At 38.5% G+C, this 22,500-nt stretch overlaps 1 protein-coding gene across 1 annotated transcript in view; it reads right to left on the bottom strand.

Moving 5' to 3' along the window:
• The window catches only part of LOC113804382 (rRNA methyltransferase 1, mitochondrial-like), a 35,752-nt gene extending 13,612 nt beyond the window's left edge, over positions 1–22,140 (bottom strand). Inside the window, exons 1-3 of the mRNA XM_070121529.1 lie at positions 21,778–22,140; positions 11,173–11,968; positions 10,865–11,064 (exon numbers count right to left, since the gene is read on the bottom strand). Of these exons, the coding sequence (XP_069977630.1) occupies positions 10,865–11,064; positions 11,173–11,968; positions 21,778–21,826 (1,045 nt within the window). The 5' untranslated portion in view covers positions 21,827–22,140. The remainder of the gene's footprint in view (positions 1–10,864; positions 11,065–11,172; positions 11,969–21,777) is intronic.
• Positions 22,141–22,500: the final 360 nt, after the last annotated feature.

Raw genomic sequence — 22,500 nt, forward strand, 5'->3', positions numbered from 1 at the left:
TGAACGTATCAGGGAAAGTGTTAAGACTCGAAATGGTTAATGGTTAAAAGCGAAATAAATGTGCTTGACATCTAAGGTAATATAGAGCTATAGCTAGGGTGATGTTAGGTGATAGTTGCTATGCATCAACTATCTACAGTAATGCTGAAAGGTTGAAGATGGGTAAAGGGGTTGATGAGGGAAAGGGTTATAGTGGTTTAGGTAAAGAAGTTAGATCAAGTGAAGGATATTTATGTATCTGAGAAAGGAGAACAGGTTGTCAAGGGAGAAGCTGTGGGATTCTGTAAGGATGTCTGATATGTTGGGAGGTCGGTGTGGAAAAGCAGAGGTGCGTGCTGTATTCAAGCATGGACAGGACAAAAGAATGTGTGGAACTGAAAGATGGACATTATATAGGGTCAGAGCGTTACATTACATAGGCGTGTTAGGTGGGTGTGGCAATACGTAAGCGTGCGAGGGCAATCTCCCAACATCTGTTCCTGTAAAATGGAGCTGACCAAGAGGAGATTGATGGTTTTACAGTAAGTAATCTATTATTGTGGAGGACTGACCAGAAAGATTGCCATCGGATACACAAGGTTTTAAAGTGGGGGTAATAATCCGTAGCTGGAATATGTGAGAAGCGCAGATGAGGTGATGTGGACATAGCGGCATAGCGTGCTAGAGTATCTGCCTGTTCATTGCCAGGGATTCCAACATGGCTGGGCACCCAACAAAATCTGAATAACCAGTTCTGGATCTTACAGAAAAGGAGATTGATCGAGTGCATAGACTTTATGAGGGTTAATGAGTTACAGGAGTCAGTAAAAATAGTGAAAGAGGAAGAAGGGAGTGAGTATATGCGTCTTAAGGCAAAAAGGAGTGCATACAGTTCTGTAGTAAGGACACTAGATTCAGGAGGGAGGGTGTATTTGAAAGTGCGATTTGGGAAGGTTACTACGAATCCAGCTCCTGAGGTGGATTTGGAACCGTCAGTGTAAACATGAATGCTGGAGGAATGAATGGAGACATGGTCAAGGAAATGAGTGAGAAGGATAGAGAGGGCATATCTGATTTTGGTGGGTCAGGGAAAACAGAGGAGCAAATACGGGGGTAAGGTATAAGCCATGGAGGAATGGAATGGACAGAAAATGGGAGAGGTCTGAGGTGGGGAAGGAGGGAATGGGAGAGGAGGGTATCCATGCATACGGAGAAAGAAGTAAGTAAACGTGGAGAAGAGGTAAAGGTAGGAAGGAGGGATTGTGGGATAGTTTGGTAAGGGGATGTTGGTGGAATCGAGCATAACATCAAAGAGAGAGAAGGGCTCGACATTGAGAAAGCGATGGCATGCCAGACTCGGTATACAGGCTCTCAACTGGAGATGAGTGGAGGGCACCCAGAGCTAAGCAGAGACAGCAGTGGTGGATTGTATCAAGGTGAGTAAGGAGGTTGAGGCAGAGGAGTAAATATGGCATCCATAATCTAGAGTGGAGAGGATCAAGGTAACATGAAGATGGAGGAGAGTTTTGCAATCTGAGCTCCAGAAGATGTGGGAAAGAGTTTGTAAAAGGCAGCGTTGAGCTTTTACTTTAATGTACAAGATATGGTCTCACCAGGACAATTTGGAGTCAAATATAACGCCTAGGAATTTGCCAGAAGAACGGTTCTGGCGTGGAGCGTTATATAAGAAGAGTGGGGGTTGGAGGTCTATATGTGATCAAGAGAAAAGGATGGAGAGAGACTTGGAGATAGAGAAGCGAAAGCCATGGTTAGTGGCCCAAGAAGATACTGATGTTATTGTAGACTGAAGGAATTGACAGAGATCTGGTATGGATGTGTCAGAGGTGTAGATGGTTAAGTCATCAACATATAGTGATGCCCGGACTCCTGGTGGTAGGATTGAGACAATGTCATTTACAGCAAGAAGGAATAAAGTGGTACTAAGCACACTTCCTTATGGGACGCCTTCGAATTGAGAAAAGGATGATGTGGAAGAGGCAATTTTGACCTGGTAAGTACATTTGGAAAGGAAGGATTTTATGAAGACACCCATATTTCCACGTAAACCTCGGGAGGACAATTGTTGGAGAATATGGTACCGCCATGTGCTTTCATATACTTTTTCTAGGTCAAAGAATATAGCTAATATGGATTCATTGTGTACAAATGCAGATGTAATATATGTCTCAAAATGGGCAAGGGGGTCTGCTGTACTTCGGGCACAGCAGAAACCAAACTGGGAAGGAGAGAGATTATGAGATTCAAGATACCACATTAAGTGGAAGTTAACCATTCATTCTAGCAACTTGCACAAGCAGCTAGTTAGAGCGATGAGGGAGGGTACCTGATTTATTGGGTTTTAAGAATGGTGCATTCCTTGATGGCTTTAATGGGAGAAAAGGGTGGGGAGAGGTGAGAGCCACATGGCTGAAATCTCGAATATTGAGGACGGGGACAGGCTGGGGGGAATGATTGCCTGATAATTCATGGATACAATGCCAAACAGCTAAAATAGATGTAAAAGATGTAATTGAGGCAACATAATTTTGCCAGCTATTGTTTTACTGTTTCTGATTGTACAGCAAAGATGGGCAGATGCTCTTTTAATGGAGATAAGGGCTGATAGTTGGTAGGGGGTGCTTCATTTGTAGCGACAGCTGTTCCAGGCTGCTCATTTTAAGCAAAGCACTTTGTTGCAATCAGAATTCCACCATGGAACGCATTTAGTGGTATAAGGTCATGAGGTTCGAGGAATGGCTGTAAAGGCAGCTCTTAGGATCGTGGTGCAGAATTCCACAATGGAAGACATTTAGAGGTATAAGGTCTTGAGGTTTGAGGAATGGCTGTAGAGACAGCTCTTAGGATCGTGGTTGTAAAACATTGTAGCATATCTGAAATGGGCGGGAAGGGGGGTGGAGGGATAGATTAAGTAGAGAGTGAAGTGAAAGTACGCCAGTCAGCTCTATCAAAGCACCAGAGTGGGAGATTAGGAAGTGGTACATACAAAGTAGGAGAAAGGAGTACTAGAAAGTGGTCACTATAGGGGAAGTGGTCTCGAACTGACCAATGGAAATCTAAATGAAGAGTAGGGGAACATAAAGAGAGGTCAAGGCATGAAAAGGATTGTGTGCACATGTCAAAGTGTGTGGGGCGATCTGAATTAAGAATAATTAGGTTATTTGTGGAAAGAAAGCGTTCTAAAGATCAGCTTTGGGAGGTGGTGATAGAGTCACTCCGCAGAATGTGGCGGCAGTTGAAATCACCAACTACGAGGAAAGGTGGCTGGAGTTAGGAGATTTGAGTTTCAAAGGCAGCAAAGTTGATGGGATGGGAAGGGGAGAAGTAGACTGAAATCACTGTGATCCAACAGCAAAGAAAGATGCAAATAACTGTGCATGGGACAGTGGTTTGTAAGGGAGGTATGACATATGATGATTTATGATAGATTAGTATAGACGAGAAAGAAAGGGAGTGTGAGGAAGAGATAAAATGGTAATTGGAAATTGGAACAGGAGGATGTGTAAGGAAAGTCTCTTGGAGGCAGATAATGGATGGATTATAAGCAAGGATATGACGAAGGTCTAGTCTATGAGAACGGAAACTGAAAATTACAATGAAGGAGAGCTATAGCTTATGAGTGATATCGCATATGGTACGTGTTGGGGAATCTGGGGGAGGAGTTAGGGGGTGTGACATGAGTGATTCACGTGTGTATCCAGGAGGGAGTGAAAAGGATTGAGGGGATGGAGGGAGGGAGAATGTGCATGTAGTTGGAGTTGAGGGGGTGGGTTGTGTTGGGAGGGAGTAGGAAGAAGTGGTGTGGGGAGAATATTAGTGGTAGGAGGATGGATACCAGAAGGATAGATAGTTGGAATTGAAGGGGATGTTTTGTCTTGGGATTGATTAGGAGGAAGGGGTGTAGGAGGGTTATGAGTAAGAGGGGGATGGATATCAGGAGGGTGGGTATTGGGAGGATTGATATTGGTGATGGATGAATTTGAAGGGGTTAAGTTGTGATGAGAGGGAGTAGGAGAAAGGGGTGTAGGGTAGAATATGAGTAGGAGTGGTATGAATATTGGCAATCACTCCGAGTGTGGAGGGAGCATGAGTTTTGAAATTTTGCATATAGCTTTGAATATCTTCCAAAGTTTCTGCAGTTGAGTTAGTTGGAGAGTTCTGTGAGACAAAGCTTTTCTTATGAGGGGGGGATGAGGACTAAAGGTAAAGGTAGGTGGAGGTGAGTGTGCAGTAGAAGAAGAACGGGTAGAATGTTTAGTCTGTCTACTGTGGGTAGTGCGGGGAGGGAAAGGGATGTTGTTGGGGCTGTAGTTGAGATTGGAGCTGTGGTTGAGATTGGGGTGTCTGGGTTTAGAGTGGCAGAAGAATTGGTATGAGGGAGGTAGAATGTAGAAGTGGAAGTAGGGACATCTTGGGGTGAAGGGAGGTGGGGGGCAGAGGGAGCGATATTACTAGAGGATGGAGTATGAGAGAAACCTTGTTGACGTGCTTCCTGTCTGGCTTCACGTAAAGTGAGACCATTTTTGTCTCTGAAAGTTGCTACCTCAGATTCAAACTTGTAAGTGGGACAGCCTCTATAAAAAACATTATGGGGGCCGCCGCAGTTAACACATGTACATGTTTGTGCAAAGCAGTTTGATCAGTTATGACCAGGTTGGGCACATATGGGCATCGGTCTGTGGAACGGCAGTGTTTGGCAGGATATTCAAAGCACCAACAATTTTGACGGGGAGGGGGTTGGTATGATCGAACAGGGGGAATTATCCACCAATGTAGATATATAAGGGAAGGTCATGTGTACGGAAAGTCATTTTGGCAATGTTGATCGGTTTCTTTCAATGACCTCTAGGAGGAATGATGCAGCAATGTACTGATTTCTTGTCTTGGTCTTTGAGACATCCGAGTAAGTCTTCTCCACAGTCTGACCAATCTTTGGTAACGACTGGGCAGTTTGCTGGGGAGAAAGAGACAGTTCCTATACAAATATTAAGAGTTGGATGAGGTTCTGCAGGAATGGGGTTGCCAGAGTGATCAGTTAGATTTGATAATGCTTTAGCTTCAGATTCTGATTTGACTGTTACAAGACGGGAGCGATCGCGTCTGGTATAGAAAGGGACTCTGCCTACCTGTTTTTGGAGACATTGTTGAAAGAGAAGAATGTTGCCTGAGTAAGGAGCTGTAGAAGGGATCACGAAAAATCGGTCCCATTTAGCTGGGCTAAATAGAGTATTGAAGATATTGATAGGGTTGGTGGTGGTGGACGGTCGGGGACGTGTGGAAGAGGAGTATTACAGAGGCATGGAGAATAAGGCTGTAAGGAAGTAATAAGGGAGGATGGGGGTAGAGTTGATGAATTTGAGGAAGTTGGGAGGGTAGGAATGTCTTCTGGAGATTGAGTCTCGGCTTGGGTGGACAATGCACTGGTAGCCATTGAGGAGTGGGTAGTAGTTTCAGTGTTCGGAATCATGATCAAAGGAGAGCCTGGGGTTGGGAAGCCAGTGGAGTCTAGATTGGTGGGGCTATTTGATGACGGGGCAAGCCTCATAATGCCCCTAATAAGGGTATTACATCATCATTACTGGCCATGGGAAGCCATCCCCCAGTGCTCCTTAAGGGGTATGGGCTAGACAACTAAATCAGGGGAATACCATGCCCATGGTTCCCGCAGTTCGTTCAGAACTGGCACAAGGTTAGCCTTTCATCCTTTCAGCATGGCTCTTACACCTTAGGAAGTAGATAGTAGAAGGGGTTGGAGAAGGGATGGAAACAGAAAGTTGGAGGGAGAAAAAACCATGCAAAATTAGTTGAGTAGAGGAAGAGGAGATCCCTCAATTGGGTCTCAGTCTCCGTCTCCTAAGCCCCTCTCACAACAACAACAGGCAAGAGATTGGGGGGGTTAAGACTGGAAAAGGAATTTGGCAGGTGGACAGGGGGAGTAGAGGTTGGATGGTTCAGGGCAGAAGGAAGAGACACTAGGGGAGATGCTTAGACATCTTGAGAGGACGGGAGCTTATAGGCAGGGCTGCTCCTATAAAATGTAGCATGAGAGATAAATGGCATATATATGAGACTGAGCAGAGTAACTTGACAGTCATGCCCAAGTTGGGCACATAGAGGGCAGCAGGTTGTGGAGTGAGTGTTTGGCTGGGTGGCCAAAACACCAACATTTCTGATACTGATGAGGAAGGGGTCGATATGGTCGGTCAAGGCAGGATACTCCACCAATATAAACTTCATGGGGCAGGTCATGTCTATGGAACCTAATTTTGGTAATATTGGTATGGGACATAAACTGGCCTCTGGGAGGAATAGTGTAATACTGTACTGTTACTGCATCATAATCAACAAGGCAGGCAAGTACGTCACTTTCACAGAGTGACCAGTTCTTGTCGTAGATAGGACAGTCAGTCAGAGAGACAGAAACAGTTCTAGTTCAAGTATTAAGAGAGGGGTGAGGTTCAGCAGAAATAGGTTTCCCAGTGAGGTCAGTCAAAGTAGATAGTGCACAAGCTTAGGACTCAGATGTAACTGTGACAAGGCACAAACAATCAGAACAATTGTGAAAGGAAACTTTGCCTACTTGTTTTTTTATACATTCTTGGGTGAGAAGGGTATTGTTAGAATTAGGGGCTGTAGAAGGAATTACAAAGAATTGATCCCACTTGGTTGGACCAAAGAGAATACTCAAAATGTTTGTAGAAGCGGAGGCAGTAGAAGGACAAGGGCAGGAGGAAGATGGTGTGTTGTGAAGTAGTACAAGGGAGGGGGGGGGGCTAATAAGGATGTAGAGTAGTAATAAGGTGGAAGGAGATAGACAATGAAGAAGAATGTGCAGTAGGAGATGGAGTGGAGAATGTTAGGAGAGAGGAAGGGATGCATTCTGTAGATTGAGTAATGACTTGGTTGGGTGGTCTGGAATGGATAGAGTTGTTAGTAAATATCAAGGGGTATTAGTATCAGTGGTGGGAGCCATGGTCAAAGGAGAGGCAGGGGTCAGGAAACCAATGAAATCTAACTTAGATAAGGGGGCAAGCCTTAATGCCCCAAATAAAGATAAAGAATCTTCATTACTGGCCATGATAAACCTGATATAAATGGGGAAAAGAAACGGTCTTCCCCTCAGGGTCCCTATAAGGGGTATGGGCAAGGTGATCAACCAAAGGAATACCATGCCCATGGCTCCCAGAGGCCGTTCATGACTGATACAAAGTCAGAACTTCATTCTTTCAAGCATGGCTCTCACACCTTAGGAAATGGACAGAAGAAGGGGATAAAGAAGAGAACGAAAAGGAAAGGGGGAGAAGAAAAAGACCATTCATATTTAGTTGAGGCAAGGGCTGAGGCCCAAGGTAGGGGTGATCTCCTACGTAGGGGTAAAGGTGATCTCCTACCTTTAAATTAATTCCTTTCCTTGTTAATATGGCTACATACCCTTCGTTTCCATTTACCCTACCTAGTCTATCAGTCTTAATGTTACATCATCTATGAAGAGGTCTAGTTTGGATTTAGTGATGCATATTACATTTGGCATATCAATTTCAATTAGTGTATTTAGTTCTAGTACTTCAAAGATAAACCATCTATATTCGTATAGATTATTTCTACATAATCTTTCAGTATATTCTTAATTGCAAGGTCTCTACATTATTGTTCTGATAGTATAATTGTTTTGCTTAAAGACCTCTCACCCTTGAAATGAACAAGTTTTTTTTTTTTTTTTTTTTTTTTTTTTTTTTTACTTCAGTCCTTTGTCTATTTTGTTTTTTAACCTCTTCCTATTTTTTCTGCAGCATATCTCTGTCATCTTTGGTCATGTTTTTTTATCATAATTTTCTTATAGTCTTCATTGGTGGCCAGGACTTTAGCTTTCCTTATTACATCAGTTACTTTTGCTACTTCATGAATGTTACTTTTAACGTGAGTGATTGAATGAGTGAGTGATTGTGAGTGTGTGCATGTATGCGTGAGTGTGAGTGTTAGTGTGAGTGTGTGGCATCGCCACTATCACATCGGCACCGGTGCTACCTCCCTCCGCATAATTACCACACTCAACATCGGCACAGCCTCCCTTGGCGTAATTACCCCTATAATGAGTCAGCAGACAAGCAAGCATGCTGAGGTCCGCGGCACTGATTCGCCACAACGTGAGAGATAAGGATGCAGCCATCAGCCAATCAGTACACTCAGCCGCAAAACAACCCAGCATTGTTACTTTGCCCATTTTGCATTTATACCGCATTTTCCGCCGAAAAATACACACTTCACAGTCTTCTCTGCAACTTGGGTTTAATTCTCCTGTCTGCTCAGGGCCTAGGGCTCTCTCAATTACCTCGCACCAGGCCTCTCCACATTGGTGACCCCAAAAACGACATGAACTCCGATGCAGCTACCCTTTTCACTGAAGTGAATGCCGTCTCCATCCGCCTTCCACTCTTCTCACCAAATGGAGCCCTCACATGGTTTTAGCGAGCCGAAACCCAGTTCAGGCTCAAGAATATAGTTAAGGTGACCACCAAAGCAGACCACGTCGTGGCCGTTTTACCCGAGGTTTCCCAATGGATAGCCCATGGTTAGACAGCCAGACGACATCAAATACGATACGCTGAAGCAGGAGCTGTTGAAGGAGTTTTCTCTTTCTCCATCTGAGAGGGCACAACAGATCCTCAACATCCCCAACACACCGCTTGGAGACCGGACTCCTAAACAAGTCTGGCAGGAAATCACCACCATATGCCACCTCCAAAGACACAGAAGGAAAGTTCCACGAATTGGGCCTTATAAATGAAATTTGGCTCCGCTCTCTCCCTGGCAACATCAGGGAGAAACTCCATGACTCGAACAAGATGGCCATCGAAATCCTCCTCACCAGAGCCAACTCACTGATGGAAGCTCATCGGCAAGCCCGCCCTCAGTCAGCAGCCCCCGTTTTCCTGTCGGCCGGTACCGACAACAATGCGGCCACAATCCTAATCAACGTAGCAACTGCCCAAGGGCCCAACAACAACAGAAGGCCCTTCATCCGATTCCTTGCCGCTGACGGTATCTGCTCGTACCACAAGCGGTTCAGCAATGCGGCCTACCATTGTCTCAACGGATATAGGTGGAAACCAAAAAGACATCCAAAACAACATGGAAGGTGGCCACCAAGCAACACAGCAACAGCACCGACCAACGCAGACGACCACCCTCAACACCCAGCTCTACCTCACCACAGACGCCTGCAGAGTTGCGGTAGGAGCCACCCTGGAGTAAAAAACTCATGGCAGACGACAGTCCCTGGCATCCAACAGAGAGCTCCTGGCAGTACACCTGGCCATTACCAACCTTTACTGGATAAAAGTCACCCTCTGCAACACCAGCATGACCAACCCCTTGTCGTGCCCAGAGAATTCTTCCCCAACAACGGCCCGAGCGACACTCAGCTAGAGGACTTCCGCCAGGGAACCCGGCAATTTGCTGCCAGCAGACCTACCCGTCGCTCTCATCACCCAACCTACACCCCACCAGGACGGCCAAGTTTGTCTTTTCACCATGGTGACACCATCTACACAAGATCCGGACGCCATTCTCGCCTATGCAAGATCCTCGCTCAGAAGTCCTTTCTTCCTCGATAGGGGGGAGGCACTGTGGTGGTTGCCACAATCACATTGGCACCGGCGCTACCTCGCTTCACATAATTACCGCACTCAACATCGGCACAGCCTCGCTCGGCGTAATTACCTCTACAATGAGTCAGCCGACAGGCAAGCATGCCGAGGTCCGCAGCACTGATGCAGCTGTCGGCCAATCAGCACACTCATTTTACATTTAAACCGTGTGTGTGTGTGTGTGTGTGTGTGTGTGTGTGTGTGTGTGTGTGTGTGTTCGTGATCGTGTTCATATTTGTGTTCGTGTTCTTGTGCATGTACATGTGTGTGCACGCACGTGCATGCATGTGTGCGTGTGTGAGTATGTGTGCGAGCGTGTCTGTGTGTAAACATATTTGAACAAGTATACATGCATGTGTTTTTTTTTCAGTCTATGTCTGTGTTTAATTTGATAAATACTTTACATCTTTTAATTTCATTATAATATTTAGTGTGTCAGTACTTCCTTAGGCCACAGCATTTTTTTTCTTGAATAGCAGACCCCCCAACATTTATTTATAGAATTTTTTTCTTTCTTTCTTTTTAATAAAAATCCCAAATTTTTTTTATTTTTTCATTTCTCACCGAAATTGTGACGTCCACGAAAGAAATAGCAAGAAAATAAATACAAATCAATTTGTCTATGATTCACTGTGTATGGCATCATTTCTCCCATCCCCAAACACAAAAATAAAATATACTTGGCAGAAATGCCTTCCTCTCATGTGACATGTTATGTCTATTATCTATCGTATCCATGGTCAGTGGTCGATTCTGATCAGTACTGGCATATTTTGTAATATGCGCAGAGAACCTGCACGATCTTTGGAAAGTAGGAGGTACACTTGTCTTATTTTGGTAAAGAGGATATTTTTTTTTTTTTTTTTTTTTTTTCCTCCTACTTACATTTCATTATCACCAGACTTGCTTGCTATTCAAGAAAAAAAAATTGCTGTGGCCTTACAGATATAAAAAAAATACCTTACAACATATAAGCAATTATTACCAATTTAATTTCACTAAGGATAAGATCCGTTTTATTACAGATGTCATATAAATATGTATATAATATCTAATCATTAAAGAACTATCTAGAGCACACCCACATTGCATATATTTTAAGAGAAAAACTAACTGAATTATTGTTAAGAGCTAAAAGTCAAATAAACACATTTTTTCTTACAAGATTTGTTTTGATGATAAAATAAAACAGTAAATAACAAAATAAAAGCTGAACTTACCAATAACTAACAAAGTATTTTCCTTTGCCTCAAAATCTTTGATGGGCATAGACATGGTAGAACTAGCAGCTGTTGACAGCAGATTCCAGTTTGATTTACGAAGGAAACCAAAAAATTTTGAAGCATCCTCCACTTCATAAACAGTCAGCAATTCTGCCACTCCAGCACTCGCCTTACTAACATTCCCAGTAATCTGACAACTGAAAAGAAAGAAAATTGTCTAAGAAAATGTATGCTGGCAACCAGATATTTCACTTAGATTGCAAGCTAAAACTTTTCCCTAAATATTGAATACAAACAGAACCTACCTGTGTTCATTAGATGTTATTATTCTATCAACCCCAAAGTAGTAAGCTGATCTTAAGATAGCTCCAAAGTTCATGGGATCCTGAATTTGGTCAAGATAAAGCCATAAAAGTGATGTTCTTTTTCTTTCCCCTAATTCAAAACCCTCAACAGTTCTATTTATCATACTGGAGGCCTGGATCTCTTCTTCTTCAAGCTTCTCTATCAAAAGACGACTAGCTTTGCAATAAATGCCTTGATGTACTTTATCACTCTTTAGGTATTTTCCAAATTGTGATGGTTCTAATCCAATAATTTCAACATTTCTTTGGTGGCACAGGTCTAGAATTTCATTAATTTTACTGTTATTTGCTTCTATACCTTTTCTGTAATATAGTTTGTAAATCTTTCGGCGTTGGGTGCATACAGCAAGGTAAACTGGGTGTATTCCATATATAATGTCATCTTTAAATATCTTATTTTGACCTTTTTTTCTTTCTTTATGGTGTAAATGCTTTTTAGACCAGTCTCCTCCTTTCCTACTTCTAAACTTTACTTTATCTGTTTGATTTTTAATCATCTTGCTACTGCATGGCTCATGTTTAGGGCTTCCTTCTGATCTCCCATAACTGCTATGCCAGCTGATCTCAGGCACTTCATTTCTTATGTAATCTTGTAGTTTGTCTGTTCCACTAACTGGAGAAAGAATTCTAGGTTTTTCTTCAATCTTAACTTCATGAAACCCATACCGGAAATTATGTGGAAACAGTGGCAAGGATTTGTTACTTGCTCTTCGAACAATACCTCGGAGCACACTATCTGAAATGAAAATTAATTAGCAAAATTAATTTAAAGCAAAATTTGACACTACCAATTCAACAATAATTTAGTCAGCACTTTCTTGTAATTATTGAATCAAAAGATCTATTTTCCATCGTACTGTACCAATACCAGTCTTCACACTAAAATTTCAGGTAAAAATTATCTAATGAACAATAATCATTGTGACAAATGTAGAAAAGTTATGAAAGAGAATGAATATCTTCACAATACAAGAGATGTATTTAACTGGTTTTGAATGTATTTTCATAAAAAATAAATGTGTAACTAAGCCTGCTTTAAGTTGTGTACACTAAATAATTGTGTGTATATATATGTATCTATGTGATGATGGTGATGATGATTACTGTTATCATGATCATTATCACAATCATTATCATTACCATGATCATAATTTCATCATTATCTTTATTTCTATTTCTATATTATTACAATCATTATAAAATATAAAACATAAACACAAGTATTAAATGGTTAATGGTTAATGGCTGAAACAAATAAATGTGCTAGACATCAAAGGTCATACAGCATTATGGTACAGTATTGTGACGAAAAGGGTAAAAAGGAGTTGCATGTCAAAGGTTACAGAGCATTATAAGATGGAATGGTAGTAAAACTGGTTAAGAAGGGGAGCAAATGAAGTAAAGTAAAGAAGCCGTTCATGACTGACACAAAGTCAGCCTTTCATCATTTCAGCATGGCTCTCACACCTTAGAAAAAGGTTAGAAGAAGGGGATGAGGAAGAGATGGAAAAAGAATGGGGGAAAAGAAAAGACCTTGCAAAATTAGTTGAGGCAAGAGCTGAGGCCAGAGGTAGGGGTGATTCCCTACACACCTACACTATATCTATCCTAACCCCCCACCCCCCACAAGAACAAAGAGCAAGGGATTGGAGGGAACACATGTATCAAGTGTCAGCTGATTAGAATAAAAAAGTGATGGTGAATCAGAGTAGTGTACCCCAGAGCCTCCATTGAGTTGTTATTTTTTCTTTCCTGAGAATGGATGCACTACAAGCACTTCTGGAGCCATCTGTTGGTATCTCTAAAGGAAAGTTAATATTGTATTATCTAATCTAGATCTCTAGTACATATGTACAATGGCAGCAACCAGGATAAAATTTAAATACACCTCTAACCATCATTCTCCTTTAGGCTCATACCTTAATCCAGCACAAACACAGACTAGGCTACTCAAACCATCCTAATTATGTACTGATAATAACATCCTCTACTCTTAGAGAATACTGAGCAAGCTGCCAATAACATTTAATCTTCTTAGTAACAAAAGAAGTTCTGACATTTCCATGCTTAAGATCAAAAATTAGTTGTGGGATATTCAAATTACAGATATAACTCTCAAAGGAAATTCCCACAGAGAATTTCAGGGTTTACAGACAGGCAAGGCAATGTTATTTCCAGGTTGAAAAAACATTCTATTTTGTGTAATATATTAATGTAAACTTAATAATAATAATAACAATAACATCACTATTGTGTCCCAAATTCAAAGGTTGGACTTCTGATTATTTTAAACTTTAAACTAAACAAGGATATTACTTCATAATATCATAAAGGGGGTGTAAAAAATGTTGCTCTGTCAATCAATTACAAGTTCCAAATTTTCCCTATTTATGAGCTATTTATCTTTTTAAAAATAAAAACAAACAAACTTTATAAAGTTGCTAAGTATCTAGTTTTGTTTTGACATTTTCCTTTTCTTACATGAATTTTTTGAGTTTTATCCAATAAAGTAGTGTTTTTTTTTTATTGAAGGGTTGAGACAACTCCCATCCCATCCCACCCCACCCCAAAAGTTATGACCCTAATACTACATCCTCATTGGCAATATCCTGAAGAAGGTACCCAACCCGTGCCCAGCATCAGACATAAGAAAGAGTTCAAAGGGGAAACTCTACAGCAAATATAAACTAATTTTTATTTTTTTTTGCCATTTTCAGTTAAATAGCCTATAAAATTCAAAGGCTATTTGAAGCCATTGATACCTTATACTTTTACAGACAAAGATAAAATTTTCAAGATAATTATAATACTACAGTACATGTATATACATTTTCCTATTTTCTGCAGCAAATGTCTCCCTTACCAATAAATTAGTGTGTAATATGAAAATGATAGCGGGTGACTCCTAATTATCATTACACAAATCACACAGACTCACATATCTGACAATATACTGTGGATATGGATTAAACTTTAATAAAATATCAACTTATATGATATAAACAAAAGATGCTTTATGTGAAAACAAAATTCATATAACAAAACCATCGGCAACAAATCATATATACATATGGGTTAAGCACATTACTGTGTGGATATCAAGAACACTATCGATGCAGAAGAGATAACATGAATATGCAAAAAATGATCGGCAGAAACTAATGGTTAGATCGCAATCACTTGCTGATATATACAAAACCAACTAAGTCAAAAGATGGCAAAGCCTCCACACTTCATAATCCATCCCTTTGTGACAGATATGGTTAAGGGATCCTAACTTGCAAAAACATGAGATGACATAGTAGTGCAGTAGTTTTTTTAACAATTTCAATAATTCTCCATATTGTTTCTTTTTTGAATGTGATCATGTACTAAATAGCAACTCCTGTAATACACACAATAAAGCAAATAAATTAATAAAAACAATTTCACACCTAACAGTCCCGATATCAAAAAAAAAATTACAACTGAAAGCTTAGTAATACTCTATATATTCAGGAGAATCTACATGGCACTACAAGGGGTTGTTTACAATACACGAGTATAAAAATTTGCCGTAAGATGGTGTACATAAAAGAAAATATACTTTTATAAAATATAACTTTACCTTAGTCTAGGTAATATAAGGTATATCATAGACATATATGAAGTATACTTATAGTAATAAACATCTTTAATTACTCTAACACCCCCTCTTAATTAAAGATGGATATGTTATCTGAGAATCTATCCCCTGATATAATTAAAAGCTTGCAACTTATTCTGGCTTACAGGCTTTGTAAAAATATCAACTGGATTCTGTTGTGTAGGAACATAAAATAAGTTTGCATTACCCTTCTCTACTTCATCTCTAATGAGATGGTAACGAATATCAATGCGTTCTGATCTTTGGTGATTAACTGGGATTTTGGCACGATTAATAGCACTTTGGTTGTCAACTCCTAAGTCTACAGACTTTAACTTTAATCCTAATAGATCAGACACAATTTGTCTTCAGGAACTTTGCTTCCTGAATGGCATAGGTAATAGCCATGTACTCTGCTTCACAAGATGAAAGTGCTACTGTCTGTTGTTTCTTACTTTTCCATGATATAAGTGGTCCATCTTTATTTAACTGAAAACAATATCCTGATATGCTTTTTCTGTCTTCAGATGATCCCCAGTCTGAATCACAAAATCCTTTAAGATGAACTGATTCATTTGACTTTTTGAATGTAAGACCATACATCATTGTACCTTTCAAATATTTGAGCACATGCTTAGCAGCACTTAACTGAGCTTTAGTAGGCTTGGACATATACTGTGAAAGTTTAGTAACCACATAGCACAAATCTGGTTTAGTACCTGTCATAATATATATGAGACTACCAACTATTTCTCTGTAAAGAGTAGCATTAGCCAATTCATCAGATTCTGCTGTTGAGGTGTTAACAATACTTGGATCACATGGTATATTTCTTGCATAACAATCTGACATGTTAAGCCTATCCAAAATCTTCTCTACATATTTAGTTTGGTTTACCTCAATGTTACCTTTACCAGAAACAAATGACATTCCAAGATACCAGTTTAGTTTACCTAAATCAGTCATTCAGAAATTTTGACAGAGAGATTGTTTACATTTGTTTATCAGGGACATGTTACTGCTGGCAATAATTGAATCATCTACCCATAAGAGCACGATAATATCACTACAAATAACATGCTTTACAATATAGACAATGATCACTCTGTGATTGTTTGAATCCTTCTGAAATTAAGAAATTATGGATTACACTATTCCACATTCTACCACTTTGTTTCAGAACATAAAGTGACTTTTTCAGCTTGCAATACAACACACTTCCTGCACTATCTTTTTCTTTATAACCTTCAGGTTGTTCCACATATATTTCATGATCAATATCAGCATGTAAGTTAAGCTGTTTTAACATCCATTTGATGAATTACCATGTCCTTCTGTACTGCCACATCTAATAAAGCACGGAGTGTAGACATTCTTGCTGTTGGTGCAAAAGTTTCTCTGTAGTCGATGTCCTTCACCTGTGAATATCCTTTAGCGACATATCTTGCTTTAAATTTTTCTTTGCCGTTTGGTCCAGGCTTTACTTGATAAACCCATCTTCCACCTACTGCTGTACGTGACTCAGGCAGTGTAGTAAGTTCATAGGTATCGTTGTCTTGAAGTGAAGATATTTCCTCGTCCATTGCTTTCTTCCACTGAGGTCCCTCTGGAGATGTTATAGCTTCTTGGTAGGTGACTGGTACTGGTGTGTGTGACACTCGGTAGTAATGATAAATGAAGCTTTTGTGTGTCACGCTGGAGATGCTGTCGTCTAGTTCATCAGTAACGTAGTCATCTAGATGTGAGGGTTTCCGTCTTTCTCGAGCTGGATATCTTCTTTCTTCACTTATGTTCCCTGGTGGCTTATCTTGGTTTGCTGGAAGTGGTTTTTGCTGAAGTAATCATAGGCTACAAATATCCCTTCCTTACTCCTGGGATCAAGTTTCAGTTTTCTCCTCTTCATAGCAAAACATCTTTCTCCAAAAACATTCATTTTGCTGATGTTTGGCTGCTTTCTAGTGAGCATTTCTACTGGAGTTTTCTGAGTTCTGGGGTTATAGCACCTATTCCTGATGTAGCAAGCAGTTTTCACAGCATAGCTCCACATATCTTTGGGTAATTTGGCATCAATCAGTAAACATCGAGCCATATCAAAAATGAATTTGTGTGACCTCTCAACTGTTCCATTTTGATGTGGAGAGTGGGGTGCAGAAAACTCATGTTTAATCTTATTCTCTATAAGGAGTGTTCTGAATTCATTATTTGTAAATTCCATTCCATGGTCACATCTCAGGCTTTTTATCCTGCCATATGGTGCTGTTTCTGCAATGTACATCTTTATGGCTTGTACTGTATCACTCTTACTCTTTATGAGGTAAACTCTAAGAGTTCATGAGTAGTCATCAAAGAAAGATATACTGTACTTGAAACCTCCTTTCAGTTTCTGGATCAATAGGTCCTACTACATAACAGTGGACTAAATCTAAGGGCTGCTTAGCCTTTTTGTCAGGCTCTCTATTTCTATACTGTGTCATTTTACCAAGAGCACATGTGATACAGTTGAACTTATCTTTACTCAAAATATGCATGCCATCAACAGTTGCTTCAAGTTTTTGCACATCAGACACATTACAGTGCCTTAGAATTTTATGTCATTCCTCTAGGGGGTGCTTAGCCTCCCCTAAATGGACCTTGTTGAACTTTCGTATGTTGCTTACCTCTACATAAGTAGAACAATTTGTTTATCTCAACAATGTCAAATACTGTGCCATCATTAGTAGTTAGTGTACTACCATTTGGTGAAAAAGTAATGCTGTGTCCACTCTGAATGGTTTTCCATACTGACATGTTGTCCTGTTTAAATCTTGGTATGTATAGAGCATCTCTTAGTAAAACACTTCTCGATCTGCTGTTTCGATCTTGACTAAAATCCATGACATCACCAACTCCTTGCACATTTCCTTGTTGCCTTTGGCTATTTGCCAACACTATGTAATGGTTTTGTGGATCAAAGGACTCTTGAAATCTTACAAATTTTGGTTCATTTATTTCTAAATGTGAAGTACAACCACTGTCAATCATGATCAAACTTTCATCTGCTTCTAAGCTTGATACATTTTCTTTTCCAATGTCATATGACTCTGAGGTCCCCTCAACGGGTCATAACCTTGAGCGTGTTACATGGAAAGAATATTCATAGTTTTGTGGCTCACTTGTATCATCAGCAGAATTTACTGAGTTATTACTCCTCTTGGGGTTCTTTGTTCTACATTCACTAGTACTGTGAATTCTTAAATTCACACCATTTTTTGACAATTTTGAGGTTTGTTCAGGTTGTTTACCGTTTTATATTCACCACCTTTGTAGCATTTAGATGCAAAATGGCCTGGTTCACCACACTTGAAACGTCTCATCTGTTTAATTGTATTATTACCTTGGGCAACCATTACTCTCTCTGTATCAGAATTTCCTTTGGGAGAATCTTCATAAGTAAATATAGCTGTCTTTAACCCATATGGAGGGTTGCATTGATTAGCTATATCAACAAAACTTGTATATCTGTGTTAGTCCTTTTAGTGTGGTTACCACTAAGATACGATCACTAATGCTCTCACCTGCTTCTCTGAGTGCTGCTATTGTCTCCTCAAAGGAATGAGAGATAGTCCATAGCATTGCCATTCTCCACTCAAAGGAATGAGAGATACTCCATAGCACTGCCATTCTCCTGTCTTTTGGTGAAGAATGACATTAATAAAGCATACAACCTCTGGTCTGATTCCCTTATGTAATGCATTCATAGTAATGCATTCACGCTGTCTCCTTTCGCTTCATGTTTTATCATGCCAAGTGACGCTCTGTCAAGACAACCAGTTAAATGACTGTAGATTGTCCTTTTGGCACGATCCAGATTAAAACCTTCTGGACGTTCTGAGGCATACTTATCAAGCGTGAGATGTAGTTCCAGTATGTCCAATGTGCCGAGGAAGTGCTCTACCCACAAATCATATTTGTTTGCATCACTATCAAACTGCTTAAATCTGGGTCCATAACCTGTTGGCGTAGTGGGAGAACTCATCTTCCCTGCGTGTAATAGGCAAGTTTGGTTTGCCAATGCATATATGATTTTCTGTGGGGATCAGTAAAACACAAAGTTGATGCGCTTAACTCTATGTATTCAGGGGAATTTATGTGGCACTACATGGGGTTGTTTACATTACAAGAGTATAAAAATTTGCCGTAAGATGGGGCACATAAAAGAAAATATACTTTTATACGGGTAATTTAACAAAATATAACTTTACCTTAGTCTAGGTAATATGAGGTATATCATAGACATATACGAGGTATACTTATAGTAATAAACATCTTTAATTACTCTAACAAGCGGGCTCACCAGGTGTGAACCTGGCGGCTGGCGAAACGAAGTGTGAAATGCAAGATGCCAACGATTCTAAATAAGGCTATAAATCAATCTAAAAAAATTTAATTAAGTATAATAAAATCAATAAAAGACTTTAAGAGCTTAAATGTGTAACAACATGCATGGGTAATTAGCCAAATATTGTCTTGACATGCACGTAGTAACACTGGTACTATTTAGGGTATCGCAGTAATGAGTTAAGAAGTCTGTGTTGTGTTTTTCTTGGCAAGGTAAACAAGCTGATCGATTTAGAATTTGAGCAGCGACCATGCGTTATATTTTTGTCATTCAGTGGTAAATGAGGCCGCTGCAGCTTAAACTATGTTCTATCCCATTCTTTTTCCCTCTATCTACGCGCATTAGTGTCTTCAACTTATACCTATTTAATCAGTGACACCAAAAGGACAAGTAACAATAATAGATCCAAAACAAATGGAGAAGTCACCACATATCTGGCCATTGGTTCACCCTTAATAAGTCACTTAACTATTACAACAGGCCCAAAGCTAGGTAGTGTCCACTTTCCAATAATCATAAATGATGGCAACTGTCAAATCCCTTCAAAGATCTTAGAAAGAATTTGGAAATTCAGAAATGAAGGAATCTGAAGCTAAAAAGAGTAAGTCATTAAAAGAGAATCAAAGCAACTTTTGTGCCTCCATAAATTTCAAAATTCCTTCCAATAAAAATAGGAATTTCATTGAAAAAAGTAAAACAACAACAAGCAATTACCCTTTAATAACAAGAACTTTCCAATGATACAGCTTTAAAAAAAATTTGAATTGTTTAAGGATGAATATGAAAATACAACAATGAGCAAACAAAAATGATAACAAAAATGGAAAAACAAAGAAATACTGAACAGTTATAATAAAGAAGACAAACAAAGATACCCTTAGAAAAATTAACATATGTTTTAAAACACAAGTGGGTAAGCATACACATATGAATTTTCCAAAAAGCAAATAAGAACATAATATATGCAATATCAAAAAAATTAAATCATCAAACCAATAGATAATGGGAAAAAGAATATTACACTAAAAAAGTAATAATCAACCCAATTCACAAACCAGACCCAACAAAACAAGCATATATATATCTTATAGGTTTCAGACTAAGCAGAAGCACAGTAGATGTATTACAAATACACGACATAAAAAAATGACAAGCAATAAGAAAAAATATATACACAAGTAGTATGCTTACATACTGAGAAAACTTTTGATTCCATCACAAAACATTTATAACAAAAACAAAAATATAGCAATAGGGAGTATGATATCAAAATGGATTAACAAGTTTTTAAAAGATAGAACATACCTAGTCAAAATTGGCAAAAAAAAAAAAACTTGGAAAATACTAAATGGAGTCCCACAAGAATCTGCTACTCAACATAGTCATGTCAGATATAAAACTACCAAAAGAAATAAATAAGATAATTCATGCAGATGATTAACTCTCACAAAATCAAATAAAAACATACTAGAGGCATTAAATAACGTATTTTTTATAAATAACTTGTATTTGGAATATAAAATAAACATAATACTGAATGGTCAAATAAATGGAACCTTAAAATAAATTCAGTGATGAGTAAAGCAATATATTTCATAAACAAAACAAAAGAACAAGACCCAAAAATAAAATTAGGAAATGAAGAAATAGAATACACAAATAATCATACAATTTTTGGAGTAATCTTTGATGCCCTAAAATAAAATTGGAAAAATATGATCGAATATGAAAAAACGAAAACAATGAATAGAATAAGTATTACAAAAAAAATAACATAAAATAGAAAAAAACAAATAAAGTAACTTTATTGAAAGTCTTTAGCATTTCAATATATGGAGCAACAAATCAAACACAACTGAAAGAACTAGAACTAATCTAAACCAGTGCACTAAAAATAGCAACAGGATCCTTCACATTAACACCAATAATAGCCCTACAAGCCATAAGCAACCACATACCAATGACAAATACAATAAATTAATTAGAAAGTATCCAATTGATAAAAAAAAAGACAAGACACCAACAAAATAATTAACCTTAAATAAAAGAGGCATTTAGAGACTATTTAGAGTAATTGGAACTTGTAAAAAATGGAAAATAAACTTAGGAGTGAACACACTTCCCAACATATCCCATATTTCTCCATTGTCTGATACTCTGCAAAATATAGAATCAAACTTCATGGACAATAGGAACAAAAATATATCACAAAAGATGATACAACATTTTCACTTACTAGAAAACACAACTTACCAAAATTACCAAAAAATATAGTCAGATAAAAAAAAAACAAAAAAACTTAACAGCAGCAGCTATATACATTCAAAACAAAAATATTTCAACAATTTGGTAACTACAAAATAGCACAAACAATAGAAGCAAAACTATTTGCAATAAAACAAGGTATAAACACCATAAACACCACACTACAGAAACAGGCAACCTTAAGTCACTAACATCCATACATGCAAAAAATATATATATAAGCCAATAAAATACAAACAAATAATATATGAAATTCAATCCCTACTACTGCACTTACTAGACATCCAAAAACAGTACTTAAAGTGGATTCTATCACATAAAAACATAAAAGAAAATGGAACAGCGGATAAAGAAGAAGGAGAAGAAACAGCAGCAGCAGCAGCAGCAGCAGCAGCAGCAGCAGTAGCAATAGCAGCAGCAGCAGCAGCAAGAGCAAAAGCAGCAGCAGTAGTAGCAGCAGCAGCAGCAAGAGCAGCAGCAGCAGCAGCAGCAGCAGCAGCAGCAGCAGCAGCAGCAGCAGCAGCAGTAGTAGCAGCAGTAGCAATAGCAACAGTGGCAGCAATAGCAAGAGCAGAAGCAGCAGCAGCAACAGCAGCAGCACACACACAAACACACACACAAAAAAAAATAATAATAATAAATCAATAAAAATAAAAATAAATCAATCAATAAATACAATAATAATAATAATAACAATAATAATAATAATAATAATAATAATAATAATAATAATAATAATAATAACAATAACAATAACAATAACAATAACAATAACAATAATAATAATAATAATAACAATAATAATAATAATAATAATAATAATAATAATAATAATAATAATAATAATAATAATAATAATAATAATAATAATAATAATAATAATAATAATAATAATAATAATAATAATAGCTCATGAAATAAAAGATAAAAAAGATTTAAAAAATCAACCAAAATATGAGGCATACAACTCAAAAAGCAAGAAATCTAAATAAAGTAAAAT

This window comes from Penaeus vannamei, chromosome 1 (assembly GCF_042767895.1).
Source record: "Penaeus vannamei isolate JL-2024 chromosome 1, ASM4276789v1, whole genome shotgun sequence".
NCBI lineage: Eukaryota > Metazoa > Arthropoda > Malacostraca > Decapoda > Penaeidae > Penaeus > Penaeus vannamei.